The sequence below is a fragment of the Eriocheir sinensis genome, chromosome 51 (assembly GCF_024679095.1).
Source record: "Eriocheir sinensis breed Jianghai 21 chromosome 51, ASM2467909v1, whole genome shotgun sequence".
Lineage (NCBI taxonomy): Eukaryota > Metazoa > Arthropoda > Malacostraca > Decapoda > Varunidae > Eriocheir > Eriocheir sinensis.
The window spans coordinates 998,354-1,013,271 of NC_066559.1; the positions used below are offsets into that span (position 1 = coordinate 998,354).

Sequence of the window (14,918 nt, forward strand, 5' to 3'; positions counted from 1 at the left end):
AGAGAGCCGCTAATCAAAACTGGCGGCTGCGGAACTGGAGTCACACCCAACTTCAACACGAGTCCCTATATTTTCAATGGTAACATGAAAAAAATGAAAATATAGATCGAATACTACAACTTATATGCAATTTCATAAATCTTAGGGGGGGGGGGGGGTGCAAGGTGAGCCTACTCAGCCCACGGACTATACGCAAGTCGTAAACACGTACGTAGCGCATACGACTACGTGTCACTATCACGTACCACCACCACCAACAACACCACTATCACGTACCTCCACCACCACTATCACGTACCACCACCACCACCACCACTATCACGTACCTCCACCACCACTATCACGTATCACCACCACCATAATTAACACCACTATCACGTACCACCACCACCACCACCACTATCACGTACCTCCACCACCACCAACACCAACACCACTATCACGTACCTCCACCACCACCAACACCAACACCACTATCACGTACCACCACCACCACCAACACCACTGTCACGTACCTCCACCACCACTATCACGTACCACCACCACCACCACTATCACGTACCACCACCACCATCACCACCACCATCATCATCATCATCATCATCACCACTATCAACCACTGTCACCACCACCACCACCACCATCATCAAAACCACCACCACCAACACCACCACCACCACCACCATCACCACCACCACCACCACCACCATCACCACCACCACCACCACCATCAAAACCACCACCACAGAGTGAGGGAAAGTGGGCTCCCCAAGATGGCTGCCGCGCCAGGGTAGCTTGCCTCACCCGCCGCCAACCCCACAACACGGGAGCGCGCGCTCTAGGTATATAACTCTGTGGGTCGGACCCACAAATTCCAACCATGTGATTCTTACTCATGACACTTCATACAGAAAAAGTTATTGTTAGTGCTTGTGTACGTATACAAGTACGAGACGTAGTGGCACTAATTCAAGTTTATATGTTTAGTAGGCTATTCAGCTTTCATCAAAGTGTTGTTATCATCTACATATGTGTATAACTATTATATTTTTTTAGTTTTAGATAGGGAGGGAAATCCATGGCGAGAAAAAACGATAACGTGCATGTCAGACTGTACTGAGGAAAAAGTTGATTGATTGATTGATTGATAGTTTATTGTTGCAGGTAAACAACAAGGGAGAAGGGAGGAACATGCCATCCCAACCCCCAGGCAGGACAGAGTTATCGCAAAGATCTTAGCAGAGGACACCATCAATTTGTGTGATGATGTCACTATCGAACTGGTAGGCGGTGGCCGAACTGGTAGCGTGCTGGGCCCACATTCACCGCGTGATGGACGACTTGGGTTCGAATCCCCACGCTACCACTCGGATTTTTCAGTCACCGCCGATCGAGTGGCTTAAAACTACCCACATGCTGTCCTGAAGACCACCCATCAACCCGGACTCTAGAGGAAGCCGTCCAAGCGAATCAAGAACGAGTTCCGGGGGGCAGCATGAGCCAATGCAAGATGGCGCCACTATAAACACTCGCCTGCGCCAGAACGGGCTGGGCCGACCATCAGGCCCCACCTGGAAGAAGCCGTGGGCTGACCATCAGGCCCCACCAGGAAGATGCCTACCGGCCCCCACCCACAGCCGCTGCCAGAATCCCTACTGATATAAGGCCCCCTCCCTCCCTGCTGACTGCCATGACGATATGCCAAACATTGTAATTGGCATCGATGCATCAATGAATGTTACTGTGACACCACAGAAACACAACCAAGACTCGGTAGAAGAAAAGATAACACAGTGTTTAAATCACCTTTTCCCTATCGATCCTTTGGGCTTCTCCATGTCACCTCGCCATTCCAAACGAAAATTGATGTTTATGGTGATGCATTTTCTTCATGAATATAGATATTCTTTCAAAATACAAACTTTTACGCAAATATACATGTTACATGTATGCATGTGACTATAAATATAAAATATTCTAAATTAGAGATAGAATACTTGCATGGTCATATTCATTTGTTCCAGGCACATCACTTTTTTATGCATAGGGACTTGCCATCGTTCTTCAATTCATGAAGGCCATTCATCGATCAAAACAAGCAAAACGACTGTGAATGCGGCCCGTAGTAGAGACTTTAGTGACAACAAAACCAAGACCAAGGCCTCGGTCAGCTGACTAGTGTAAACAAGCATGTCCGCCCATCTCAACTCCAGCAAGGTGGTGGTGGTTAAGAAATGGACGGACTCTTCCATCACCATCGACAACATCCTCCGCGCGGACCTGGAGGCCAACAACAAGGGGTTCCTGGCCCTGCTGATGGACGGCAGGCTGTTCCTCACTACGTGGCTCAACAAGAAAATAAGCACTAAAGTCATCGAGGAAGTGGCCGAGTAAGGAGGCGTGGCAGGGCGTCACATACTTACCTCCCCTCTGGGGACTTATCGTTGATAAAGTTTCAGACCCCGCATATTGTAGGTCATTTCTACATGATTCCCCTGCCCTTCCGGTTCCAGCCCTCATCTAGCCCTAAGGTTCCCCAGAAGCCAACCTTGCTCACCAGGTTGTTTTTGTAAGAGAGAATCTTGAGTGGTGGAGGCCAAGGGGACTCCCACAAAGCTAGTAGCTTCAGCAAATTGATAGATCCTGGCATGAGGTACTTAGAATGAAAATAGGGCCTGCACGGAGACTTGCTCAGAGGAACCACTGGGTCTGGCCATAGGGTGATCTAGGCATCATGCCTCCTGATGTATGACGCTATTGACTGAGAGATTGCTTAGTGGAAAAGAAACTGGAAGGCTGTTTTGCTGTATATTGACCTCAATCTAACCTTGCTAAGTAAAATAAGGAAATATCATGCAAATTAATCTAACAGCACCAAATATAGCAACTCAATCCCACCATTAAATAAATAAACTTAATCCCACCCCAAAAAATTCTAACCCCACTAAAGAAAGTAACCCAAGTCCACCAATTAACGTAACCCTACCCCACTTAAGAAAGTTACCTAACCATATAAGTTACTGGTTTGATTTTTATAATTGAATTTTATTACTGATGTAATTCTAACACTTACCATCTTGTGTTTTGGTTGTATGCAGTGGGTGTTGGCAGCGTGCTGGTGGTGAGAGTGAAGTGATTATCACACGACAGAATGGCTCACTGGTTCGCTATTCACTACACTTCGACACTGGACTCTCCTGTTCCCTCCAGCTGTCTGCCCCATCCCTTCTGGCACTGATCAGGGAAAGGGACTCAAGTACGTTATTTATTATTTTTTTTCATTTATCTGTTTAATTTATTTTTTATCTTTTTATTTATTTATTTATTTATTTAATATATATATATATATATATATATATATATATATATATATATATATATATATATATATATATATATATATATATAAAATTTTGTGTGTGTGTGTTTACCTAGTTATAATATTCAGGGCCTGAACTGAACACATGTCATCCTGTCTCAGTATCTACAATTGTCCAGTTTTCTTTAAAACCACACTTTTTTAAGTGTATTTAACTATTTGTAGCATACAGGGCCTGAGCTAGGCTCGGATAGTCATAACGTGTGTGTGTGTGCGCGCAGTATTTACCTATTTGTAGTCTACCGGGCCCAAGCTAAGCTCTAATAGCCCCATCTCCATATCTACATTCATCCAGCCTTTCCTTCATTTGTTGGACACTGCTCGCCTCCACCATCTCTTCCCGCAAGCTGTTCCAAGTGTTAACACTTCTATGTGGAAAACTATACTTTTTCAAGTCACTCAAACAATTTCCTTTATTACCGTATTTGACGGCTTATAAGATGCACTTCTTTTCCACAAAAATGTCCCTGAAAATCACTCTGCATCTTATAAGGGCAAGGTTCAGCTTTGGGTCACTGGCTAGTGAAGTTTTAGTGCAGCAATGGCACTTAAATTAAACTGCAAACCTCTCCATAAACGTAAACAAGGTGGCGATCACTTTTACTGTTTTACAGCAACAACAGCAACTCTTTTCTAAAGTTGTTGTTATTATTTTCTTCATCATTTCTTTGTCCATAAAATGGAATGATACCCTTATATTTTGCATCATCCTTATATTTGTGTGTGTGTGTGTGTGTGTGTGTGTGTGTGTGTGTGTGTGTGTGTGTGTGTGTGTGTGTGTGTGTGTGCACCCTTAACACCCTTGCTCCTACTCATACCAGGCATCTGATCTTTGCATAACTCCTAAGCTTTGTTTCATAGTGTAAGACAAACCTAACCTGACCTAATGACCACAGCTTAACCACCCTGACAGGCATCAGGTCCCTGCGTAATGCCAAGGTTTGGGGTCACAGTCCAGAATTTATCCTGCTGCAGCCTCAGAGTGACCGCTTAGTGCTGCTGGCCACTAATGCTGGTGGCTGTCCTTCTTCCCATGGGGTTCTACGCACAGCGCCTCTCCGCACTGCCCACCTCTGCCCCTCTAAGGTTGTTGCGCAGCCTGTCACTGGTGCTGAACTCTGTATCCTTGCTGATGCTGACTTGAAGGTATTTTTTTCAGGGATGAGGTGGTGGTTCAGTTAACTGCCTGGTTTTGTATCATCCTATATTTGGGAGGTAGGAGTGAGGATTTCTTCCAGTTTCATAAACATTTTTCCTCTAGAATTTTTCCATTCTCATGTTTTCCATCTGCATTTCACAACCTCATGCTTTCCTGTTCCATATTACAAATTTGGCCCATCGCTGCTACACGGAGAAGCCACAAATTTGGCCCGTCGCTGCTACACGGTAAAGCCACAAATTTGGCCCATCGCTGCTACACGGTGAAGCCACAAATTTGGCCCATCGCTGCTACACAGTAAAGCCACAAATTTGGCCTGTTGCTGCTACCGGGTTAAAGAAGATTCTGGATTATTATTTTTTCAATCAATGGGTCAAACCTGAGAATGCCAAACCTGTGGACAAGGTAGGCCTTCTGTATATCCAGCCTTTTCAAACCTCCCACTCCACTTTCATTCCTTTCACTTCACATCTGCTTTACCTTAGACACATACCCTTCACCATCTTCCCTCTTGCCACCTCCTTAACTCCAGCCACAGATGAGTATGAGTTGAAGACTTGTCGGCTGCGCGAGTTGGTGAGCCTTGGCCTACAACGGGTGGGGGCACACTACACAGAGTGGGGTGCCCTGGCCTGTTCCTCCTCAGGGGATACCATTGCCATCGTTGACACTGAACGGCACCTCTACGTCACAGACTTTCGGCAGAGGATGCAGCTTGGCAAAAAAGGTGAACTGATTTCATTGATTTCATATAATTCAAATATTCCATTACTTTTCAGTCATAGATTCCAGGCAAGAGGTAAAGCTCAGCAAAATAAGTTTACTAAGTCAGAATTTTGAGGTAACTCCTATCTATGTGTGGAAGCACCATGTTGCTGAACCTTGACCTTATAAGAGGCAGGGTATTTTTCAGGGACATTTTTTTGGAAAAAAGTGTGTATTATTAGCCATCAAATACGGTAATTAGGACTGATGTAAGGCTGATGGGATGGTGATTTATAGTTTGTTTTTGTCACCTTTTTTGAAAATTTGTGTAATATTTGCTCTTTTCCAGGGGGTGTGGCCAGGTCAATAGTTACACTACATCAAGTGATATGGCCTTCCACCCTACAGCCATCCCTGGTCAGAGAGGTTACCCTGGGTCTGTCTGACACCCTTCTCACCGTCTTTTGTCTTGTGGACGATGGCAAAACAGGTGAGCAGGGTTATGTGGAGGAATGGATAGTGTGATAGGGAGAGGTGGGGAGGTAGAAGTGGAGTGGAAAGATTGATGGGAAGGGGTTGGTACAGTATAGTGATGGAGTGTATGCAAGAGTTGAATAATCTAATGCAAATATGAATACCGTATGTATTACGTATATAACACGCGTGAACCCGCACCTGAATGATGGTTCACGGGGACGAACCAGCATGCTTCACCCTCCTCACCGAGCTGCCACGTAGACACCAGCGAACCAGGGCCAAGCTTACGTCCCCACCGCCTGGCTGTATTAAGTCTTAAGCTGACCTCTTTACGCACGGCTCTGCAGTTCCCGGGCCCATTGGATTATGCTGAGCACCCTGAGGAACACAAGGACGCTAGCACAGTGAGCCCTGCAAGCGGGTGGGGGACGGTACTCGGCGCCCCTAATGGAGCTGCATGGCGCGGATGAGGCGGGGACTCGATGAGTGTATCTGGGCGTGTTGGGGAAGCCAATAAACCAATAAACAATGAGCAAATCAGCTGGTTGGGGGCAGAGCTTATTGAGGGAGGGATGCTGTTAGGTAGGCAAAGATTCTAGTGTTCTCTGGACTCCTTTAGGGTGGGGGCTCAGTGCCGCTAGTGAGGTGGTGAAAACAAATGTAAACAGCCGTGCACCTTGGGTATTTCAATCTTGCTCCGTTTTTTTTGGATTTCTTTTATTTTTGGCCAGCCAGGTTTTTGCCAGACACTTGGGGTTTCTGGATTCACAAGGGCAGGATAGTCATGGTTTTACTGGTATATGGTTGAAGTTTTAAATCGATTTATAGGGTTACTTTAAGTTCATTGTTACCAATTTATGGTCAGTGAGGCAGTACATAGTACCCACTCATGCCAGCATTTTGCTTTTAGAAATTCTGCTTTAGTGTTATATTTTACTTTGTACAAGCGTAAAGTTTACTGTTAGTTCCTTCATAACACAACATTTAAAAAGCCAGAGGGAAACATAGTGAAGCAAACTCCATCAGGCATAGCCTAACATAACTAGATCCAAGATATTTAAAATTAGCCATACCAAAGCAAACCAAAGCAAACCATATGAAATTAAACCAAACATTAGCTAACCTAGAGAATCCACCAAACAGCTGAACCAAGCCAAACCTAGCCTAACCTTGTCACAAAAGAAACTCAACCCAACCTAACTTAACCTAACATAACTTAACCACATACTATGATGTGATGCACCTTTTAACAGCTTATTACCATCTGCAGAGAGCCATCACTACCTGAGTTTTGATATTGGTGTGAGCAGCCTCAACACTCACCATCAATTTGGGGAAGCTGTGGCCATCATTCCTGGTACCACACATCTCCTTCCTGACCTCTTCCTCACTCACGACGGAGTGGCGATGCTCATGGACGAGGTCTGTGTGTGTGTGTGTGTGTGTATTTACCTAGTTGTAGTTTTACAGGGCCTGGGCTTATGCTCGTGTGGTCCCGTCTCCGTATCTGTATTTGTCCAACTTTTCCTCTCATAGACAACCAAAGGCAACTGATGCCTCAAGGCGTGTAATTATTGCCATATGTCTTCGGAGATTGTCATGCTATATATTGAAGTAATAATAAAGAGTAATGATTGGTGTAAAATAGATTACGCCATGGATAGGGAGCAAGCCATTGGCAGTAGTGTTGTGACGTATTACGACGTCACACATCGCTGACTGCTTTGTTGGCAAAACACAGAGGAATTGCCATCACGAAGACCACAGAAACAGAGTTACCGGCCTCCCCTGAGGCCCAGATTCTACCATTCCTTACGCGGTGTATGAGCGTACATCACCAGCAGTTCCGGTGTGGCGTGGCTGTTTTCATGTGATGTACACTTGTACATCAAAACACACATTCAGTAAAGAAGGGGTTAAAAGGCGGTGTCACATTTACTGTTTTCATCCAACCATTTGGTTACGGGCAACCGTGGTTGCCCGTATGCCCATTTCATTCATTCATTGTGAGCTTTTTTTAATAAACCCCTGAGATAAACTTTTTCCAAGTCTTACTCTTACCTCACTGCACAGGCCCTCATCTCATCTAACTTCACCTCACCTCAACAAGCCTAACTTGATTTAACTGTACCTCAACATACCAAAACCAAATGTAATATATCAACCTAATCTAATCTAAACTAACCAAACCAAATTATACCTTACCTCACCAAACCTCATTTTACCTCACCCCACTCTCAGGATGCTTCCATCAGCAGTGTAGATTCTGAGGTGGACCTTGGGGAGTTGTTAAGTGGCCTACGTGAGGGACTGGAGGAGCAGAGCATGGCCAAGGTGACTGAGGTTAAGGCCATGGTAGAACAAGGTGAGATCAAGTGTGTGTATTTACTTAGTTGTATACAGGATAGAAGCAAAGCTCGCATTGTCCTTTCTCCATATCTGCATTTCTTCAAACTTTTCATGATATTTATGGATGTTCCTAGCTCTAATTATCTCTATCCAGGCCATTCCAAGTATCAATAATTATATTGCAGAGGCCAAACTCCCTTATATCCTATCATTACAGTAAACCCTCAGTACAATGGACTAATTGAGGGAACTTAGTCCGCTAATGCCGAAAGTCCGTTATAAGCTGCGGATATTAAAATATACGTATGATAATACCAACGAACCTATATATATATATATAATTTTCGTTGCCTTTCTTTGCTCTGTTTTCAATTCCTGCATGTTTTTATTTATGCGAGATGGTTACACCATGGCTGGATATTCTAGTCTTGTTCTTATCTTAAATGTTATCGACAAACTTTCTTAACATCTCATCCAAGTATTTAAATCCCACTATGTTAAAATTAATTTCTACACTCTGTATGGTTGTATGTGTACATTGACAGGGCTGAGTGTGTTCCTGGCATCCTGCAACCACCAGGAAGATTGGGTAGGACTGGCTGAGATGCGGGCACGACAGTACGGCCAGCTTGCAGGCCTGTTACTCGGCTACATCCCACAGTATGCTCAGAACGAGACTTCACACGCCTTTGCTCTCACCCTCAAATACCTGGCCACACATCACTTTTCTGTGAGTACACCCACCACCTGCTATCTCTAGATCAATAGTCATTAATCATGCACAACTGCTACGCGAGTAGGAGCAGGCCTATCTGGATGAGTAATGCAGTACACTCAACTACCACGAGCTGTATCCTTTCCCTCTTCCTAAATAATCCTTTTCTCCATTGAATGTGCCAAACTCTGAGGATGGGTTGGCATGCCCTTAACTTTAATCCTCCCTCATGTTTGCCATGTGTAGCATCTCAGTAAGACTGGGAGACAGAAGTCCTGGAGGTTAAGCAATGGTGTAGTCATGTGTTGTGGCTAGCAACGCACCTCTTTGTTCCCTACACAGCTTTTACAGGTGACCCTTTACTAGAAACAGCAATCATAGTTGAATCAAATATTTGTAGCAGGTATGAAAATTCAGCAGAGGTAACATTAGCCACAGTCATATAACTGTGACATCTCCTTTGTTTACAAACACTGCCCCCCACGCACACACAAATGACAACTGTACCACTAAAATTTAGACCTCACTTTTTTGTCAGAGTAAAGCTACCTAATTAAACTTATTTCAACTGTTTCATAGATATAGTTGTGCTTCATTGTGCAAAAGTTTTCTTGTTTTCCGAACATCAGTATTAAGTGGAATGGTGCATATAAATTGGCAAACACACCATAATGTACAGTACCCTCCCGAGTTTCACGCTATCCGAGTTTCGCGATCTTCGAGTTTCGCGCTCAATCTTAAATTCGTACCATCCCAACTTTTGTGCATTATTGTCCCGAGTTTCACGCTGGTTTGGCATGTACGGGTCACGTCTACCTACCGTTGGCGTCACGTGCAATTCCTTAAGGCGGTGTCACACTGGCCGTTTTGCTTGTTACCATTAAGTAATGCCACGAGAACTTAGCAGTGAGGACCCAGACATGATAATGCAGTGGCTATGCTTGGACAAGACTCAAGTCCAAGACCTGCTCAACCTGGTTACTCCAAGCTTATCTAGCTATGTGGAACTCATTGTGGTACTGGAAAAAAACACGCAGATAAGTATTGGACCGATCTGCTGACACGCTCTTCTTCCATTGTTACCACAACTCGCTGACATCACGAGAAAATAACCGACATGCTGGTGACCGAGATTCTGACTAGAATTTCGATGAGTGTCCCGTGAAATGCAGCCGACTTTGAATCTCTGTACAAAATTACTATATACCTGCGGAACGAAGTGAGTGTGAAACTCGGGAGGGTACTGTAAGTGCTAACAAACATTAAATAACATTAGATGAATGTTTGGGGTATTGAGATGCAACACTTTACCTTCCAGAGCATATTAGAGGAGATGGGCAATGTGCTGAAGTACATTGATGATGAGAACATTTCTCAGATGGTGCTGCAGATGTCTGAACAGGTAAGAATGGTCAGGTGACTTGTCTTTCCACACACACACACACACACACACAACAGCTAAGTTAAGGGAAATAGAAGGATGTTAGGAAATATTTATAAATAAAAATAAAAATGAAGAAGAAAGGAAGAAATGGAATGAACCTCTAGCACAGGCAAAAGAAAAGAATAATGCACGATCTGAAGAGGAAAAAGGGGTATTTTTTTGGAGAGTTCTGGGAGATCGAGTCAAGAAATGGTACATAAGGGAAAAGCCAAAAGAGAGCAGAAGATAGACAAGAGTGAAACTAATAACGGATTAAGTGTGATGTATACGAATGTAGACGGGATGATATCTAGTAAGCTGATATTACAAGACTACCTACAGGACAAGGAGCCCAAGATAGTATGCTTAACAGAAGCTAAACTAAATGAGGTCATCCAATTAGTGTTTGATAATAACTACAATGTATGGAGGAAATATAGAAAGGGCAAAGGTGGTGGAGGAGTGATGATAATGATGAGAAAGGAGTTATTTTAAATTTGCAAAGTCATCCAGTTAAACAGCTTGACATGCCACTTTCACCTCTGAGGTTTAACCCTATGCTGTCCACCTTACTAATACAAGAGTTAATCAGTATCTTCACTCTTTCATCCCCTTTAATGATAAATTCTGGAACAGCCTTCATTCTACCATACTTTCTCCCTCCTATGACTTAAACTATCAAGACTGATGTATCAAAACACCTCTACCTAATTTCGGTAATTTTTTCATCCTGTTTTATGTGTGTGAGGAGCATGATGCAAAGTTTTTTTCTTAGCTTTTGGTCTGCCTTCTTATATCATCAAATAATGCATAGTGAAAACTACCGTGGAGTTAAGGCAGCAACATATTCAGTATTTGTCATTCACAATTGTCATTAACTATTTGGCAAGCTTATCACAAGATCATACCTCCATTTTATCCCCAGGTTTCCTTCTATCTTCGAAGTGCCGAGAGCATACAGCTTCCCCAAGTGGATGATGCACAGGCCGATAACACTGAACTTTATGATGTGAGTGAGTCTTGGCTATGTTGGTGTGAAGGTCTTAACCCGGTAGCAGTGACGGGCCAAATTTGTGCCATGATATAAATCCCCAAAAATAGATGATACATAATCTGATCACAAATGCTTTGATGTATATTATGAAATGGTTTGTGTGAGGGGTGATTTTTTCTCATTTTTTCTCGCTTGGAGGAACCATTAAGAAACATGATCCCTGATGCTACTGGGTTAATTTTGCCATCCTGCTTTCCCCTCACAATCCTGGGGAGACAAGCTGATGAAGGAGGTTGTGGAGGATGCATGATGTAGGTAGGGAAGTATGAAATGAATGTATTTTTGTATAAACAGTAGCGTCACATTCTCCACTCCTGCTCTTCCACAGTCTTGGGGAGACAAGCCAATGAAGGAAGTAGTTGAGAATGCAGTAAATCAGAAGTGCCTGAAGGTGGCTGAAAGATACCTGCAGCTTAAACCTTGGGTATACGGCACTGTCACCACCACTGCCCTTCTCACTACCTGCATAGACGTCGCACGGGAACAGCCTTCAGAGGACACCAAGCTCAAGGTCATGCTGGCTGTGGTGAGTATCATGAGGAGGTGTTGGGAGAGGCTGTAGTAGTGGTGGTAGGGGTAGTCTTGTTGTTTGTCTGTATAGTGTGCTGGTGGTGACGATGGTGGTGGGATAAGGCCTGTACAGATTGCCCTCACTTACCATAGACAATAGGTTACCCAGGGGGGGAGGTGGCATGTTCACTTTAATCCATGGTGATCAAAGGGTAAGGAATTTAATTGTGTTATGTTATCTTTGTTTCAAGAAAAGGTCACCCAAGAGAAATAATAAAGGTAGTGTGTGATGGTATAATTTATTACTGGCGGCCTTAAGAAGCAAACGTAAATAAGTATATCTCAAAGAGGAGAGAGAGAGAGAGAGAATTTCAAATTTGTTATGAGCGATGTGGTAGGGTGGGGTTGTACTAGAGGCGAAGGAAAAGGGAGAAAATGTTGCAATCTCGTGTGCATTACTGAGCTACGAGCATTCAATTATGCTTCCTTTCCAATAAATAATTTGGAGTTTAACCCCTAAAGGGCAGGGATGTACCTTGAAATCAGTTCTCCCCATATGGTAATGTTCTGAAGGAGCAGCATATTATTAGCATTTGTTTTCTCCTAGCTTAATTTCTTTATCAAGAAGAATACTTATCCCAACAGGTCAGCGACTACGGCCAGTCACTGAGGCAGCTGTTGCTACAGAGTGACGACCTGTTTGAGGTGCATGTGGTGGGGCGGGCATTGGAGGCACAGGGCTTGCTTGAGGCTAAGGAGCAGCTTGCTGTCACAGTGGTGGTGGCCATACACCGCACACTGCCTGATCTACTAACGCTGCCCCCCAGGTAAGTATGTTGTTGATAGACTATAGTGTTTGTCTTGAAGTTGTGGGTGCACTGGTTAAAAGTCCATATCTTTTGCTTGCAGTACACAACATTAGCAGTAATTGTAGGTGTGAGGAGAGTCTTCTGCAGGTCAAGGGAGGCAAAGTATTATAGTTCCAGAAGATAATACTGTATAGTATTTTTAACAATGTTGCCATAGTGGGAGAGGAATCAAACTCCTGCCTGATGGTGAAGGAGGTAATAGGCTGCCATTTCCAAGAAAATAAAGGCTTTGGTGGGCAGTAGTGCTTGGATTATTCTCTCTCAGAGCTACTCATATACAGATAGATAGACATACACACCAGATTTCCTATGCCCCTATTTTTCCCTCTCATATCCTCAGACGGTGGGTGGAGCTGGTCAACCAGGCAGAGTCCTCCCCAGTGAAGATCATGGCCCCCATCACGGTGGGTCAGGTGTCAAGCTGGTCAACACTTGCTATGATGCTTGTGCTCTGTGACCTGTTTTCCTACAGTGGGGGTGAGTAGAGAGGATACTGATGTACCTTTAACCCGGTAGCAGCGATGGGCCAAATTTGTGGCTTTACTGTGTACCAGCGACGGGCCAAATTTGTGCCATGATTTTAACCTCCCAAAATAGATGGTACATAAACTGATCACAAATGCTTTGATATATATTTTGAAATGGTTTGTGTGAGGGGTGATTTTTTCTCATTTTTCTCACTTAGAGGGACCATTAGGAATCATGATCCCCGCTGCTACCGGGTTAACATTTTTCATTTCATCTGAATTACTTTATGGTAATTACTTGACCTAGCATGTGGTGCATGTGGAAATGGAGTTGAAGAGGTGTTGTTAGTATGGCTTTGTTATTGTTATGTAGTACACAAGAATATCTAATAGCATGCAATAATGAGTATCCTGTGCCCTCAGAGGTGGATATGCTAGGGCCAGTGGAGGGCAGTGCAGCTTGGCAGTACCTCCTACTCCAACTTGACCTGCGAAACCTTCAGCGCTGGCTGGATCATGAATTTATGTGCCCCAGGGACGATGATGCCAAGGGAGGGAATGGTAATGAGGCACCCATGGAGGAGTCTGCCTGGCTTGACCCAGCTTACAGGGCACCACCGAGGTCCAAGGTAGAGGGTGGCTGTGGTGGTGGTGGTGAAAGGCTTGGCACTGCCTCAGAGCCCCACTGCTTTTCCTTCAACTTGCTGAGTGAGCCACTGTATGCCAGCGATGTGGAGTCATCAACACGCTCCCACGACTCGTTGGACTCTGTGTCAGTAGCACCCAGTGAGTGTGACACGTTGAGTGTGCAGAGCTTTGAGATGCGTGACTGCCGGGAGGCCCTTTGGCCCCTTGACCAACTGTGGCCCATCACACAGGCCATGGTGGATCAGCTGGGTGGTGGCAGCCCTTTCATTGAGCTGCTGTTGAACCTGCTGGCGAAACGTGGCATTTTCACCACCAAGGAACGGCAGTCACCAGAGGAGCTAGTGCGGCGCCTGCTGGTGTCTGGGACCATGGGGTCTTTACAGCGGTTGAAGGGACAGCACCCCTGCCAGATCCCCGGCAGGGAGATCCATCAGGTTGTCCTGGAGCACCTTATTTCTCAGGACCTCCCTCTCCCTACCTATGACCACGTGGGAGCAGCAACAGGGGCAGTGGCAAAGGGGCCTGCTTGGCCCATGGCAGTGCAGCCCTTTCAGAGGCTGGTGGAGACTAAGGACAGGCCAGCCATATTCAATGCCTGCCTCACCAGCCTGCAGGTGTTGGTTGAGCACTGTCACAGCCCCCAGGAGTTAGTGTTCCCAGCCTTTCTGACCATGCTTTACGCCCCCAACAACACCCTGAGGGACATCTTTGCCTTAGAGAGTGGCAGGAGGGCCTCAGGACAGCAGGAGGTACCTGGCCAGAAGGGAGAGGCTGACATGGAACTGGAGCAGCTGTGTGGTTTTCTCTCCTGCCACTCCCTTACTCCACAACAGGTGATGGAGGGCCTGCTGGAAATCTTTCCATACCTGCAGAAGGTTTTCCCCACTCACCAGAATGACTCAACCCTAGATGTGACTGTGTATGACCTCCTCTCTGACACTGTGCCCTTCGACCTTACCAGGCTCTTCACCTTCCAGCGGCACAACAGGTATGCTTCCCTTTGAACATATATTCTAGACCATTTTCGATGCTCAATAGATTAATTTGAATACACTTAACTGAAGATAATCTAATCTTTTCTCATTGCAAGTGATCTCAGTAATAACACCTCACCTAACCTTATGCCATTTAACCTAACCTGCCCCCACTTAACATATAAACAC

General features: G+C 44.8%; 1 protein-coding gene across 2 annotated transcripts in view; it reads left to right on the forward strand.

The window, feature by feature from the left end:
- LOC126982473 (uncharacterized) overlaps positions 1–14,918 on the forward strand; it is a 39,507-nt gene that overhangs the window by 1,723 nt on the left and 22,866 nt on the right. The window contains exons 1-14 of one of the 2 annotated variants that reach the window (XM_050834527.1): positions 2,160–2,390; positions 3,099–3,256; positions 4,293–4,499; positions 5,077–5,265; positions 5,593–5,733; positions 6,991–7,142; positions 7,962–8,085; positions 8,615–8,799; positions 10,103–10,186; positions 11,133–11,216; positions 11,590–11,787; positions 12,417–12,598; positions 12,981–13,117; positions 13,531–14,743. In XM_050834527.1, coding sequence (XP_050690484.1) covers positions 2,191–2,390; positions 3,099–3,256; positions 4,293–4,499; positions 5,077–5,265; positions 5,593–5,733; positions 6,991–7,142; positions 7,962–8,085; positions 8,615–8,799; positions 10,103–10,186; positions 11,133–11,216; positions 11,590–11,787; positions 12,417–12,598; positions 12,981–13,117; positions 13,531–14,743 — 3,254 coding nt within the window. In that variant the 5' untranslated portion in view covers positions 2,160–2,190. Of the gene's footprint in view, positions 1–2,159; positions 2,391–3,098; positions 3,257–4,292; positions 4,500–5,076; positions 5,266–5,592; positions 5,734–6,990; positions 7,143–7,961; positions 8,086–8,614; positions 8,800–10,102; positions 10,187–11,132; positions 11,217–11,589; positions 11,788–12,416; positions 12,599–12,980; positions 13,118–13,530; positions 14,744–14,918 lie in introns of those variants that run through there. The other variant, XM_050834528.1, reaches the window with a different exon arrangement.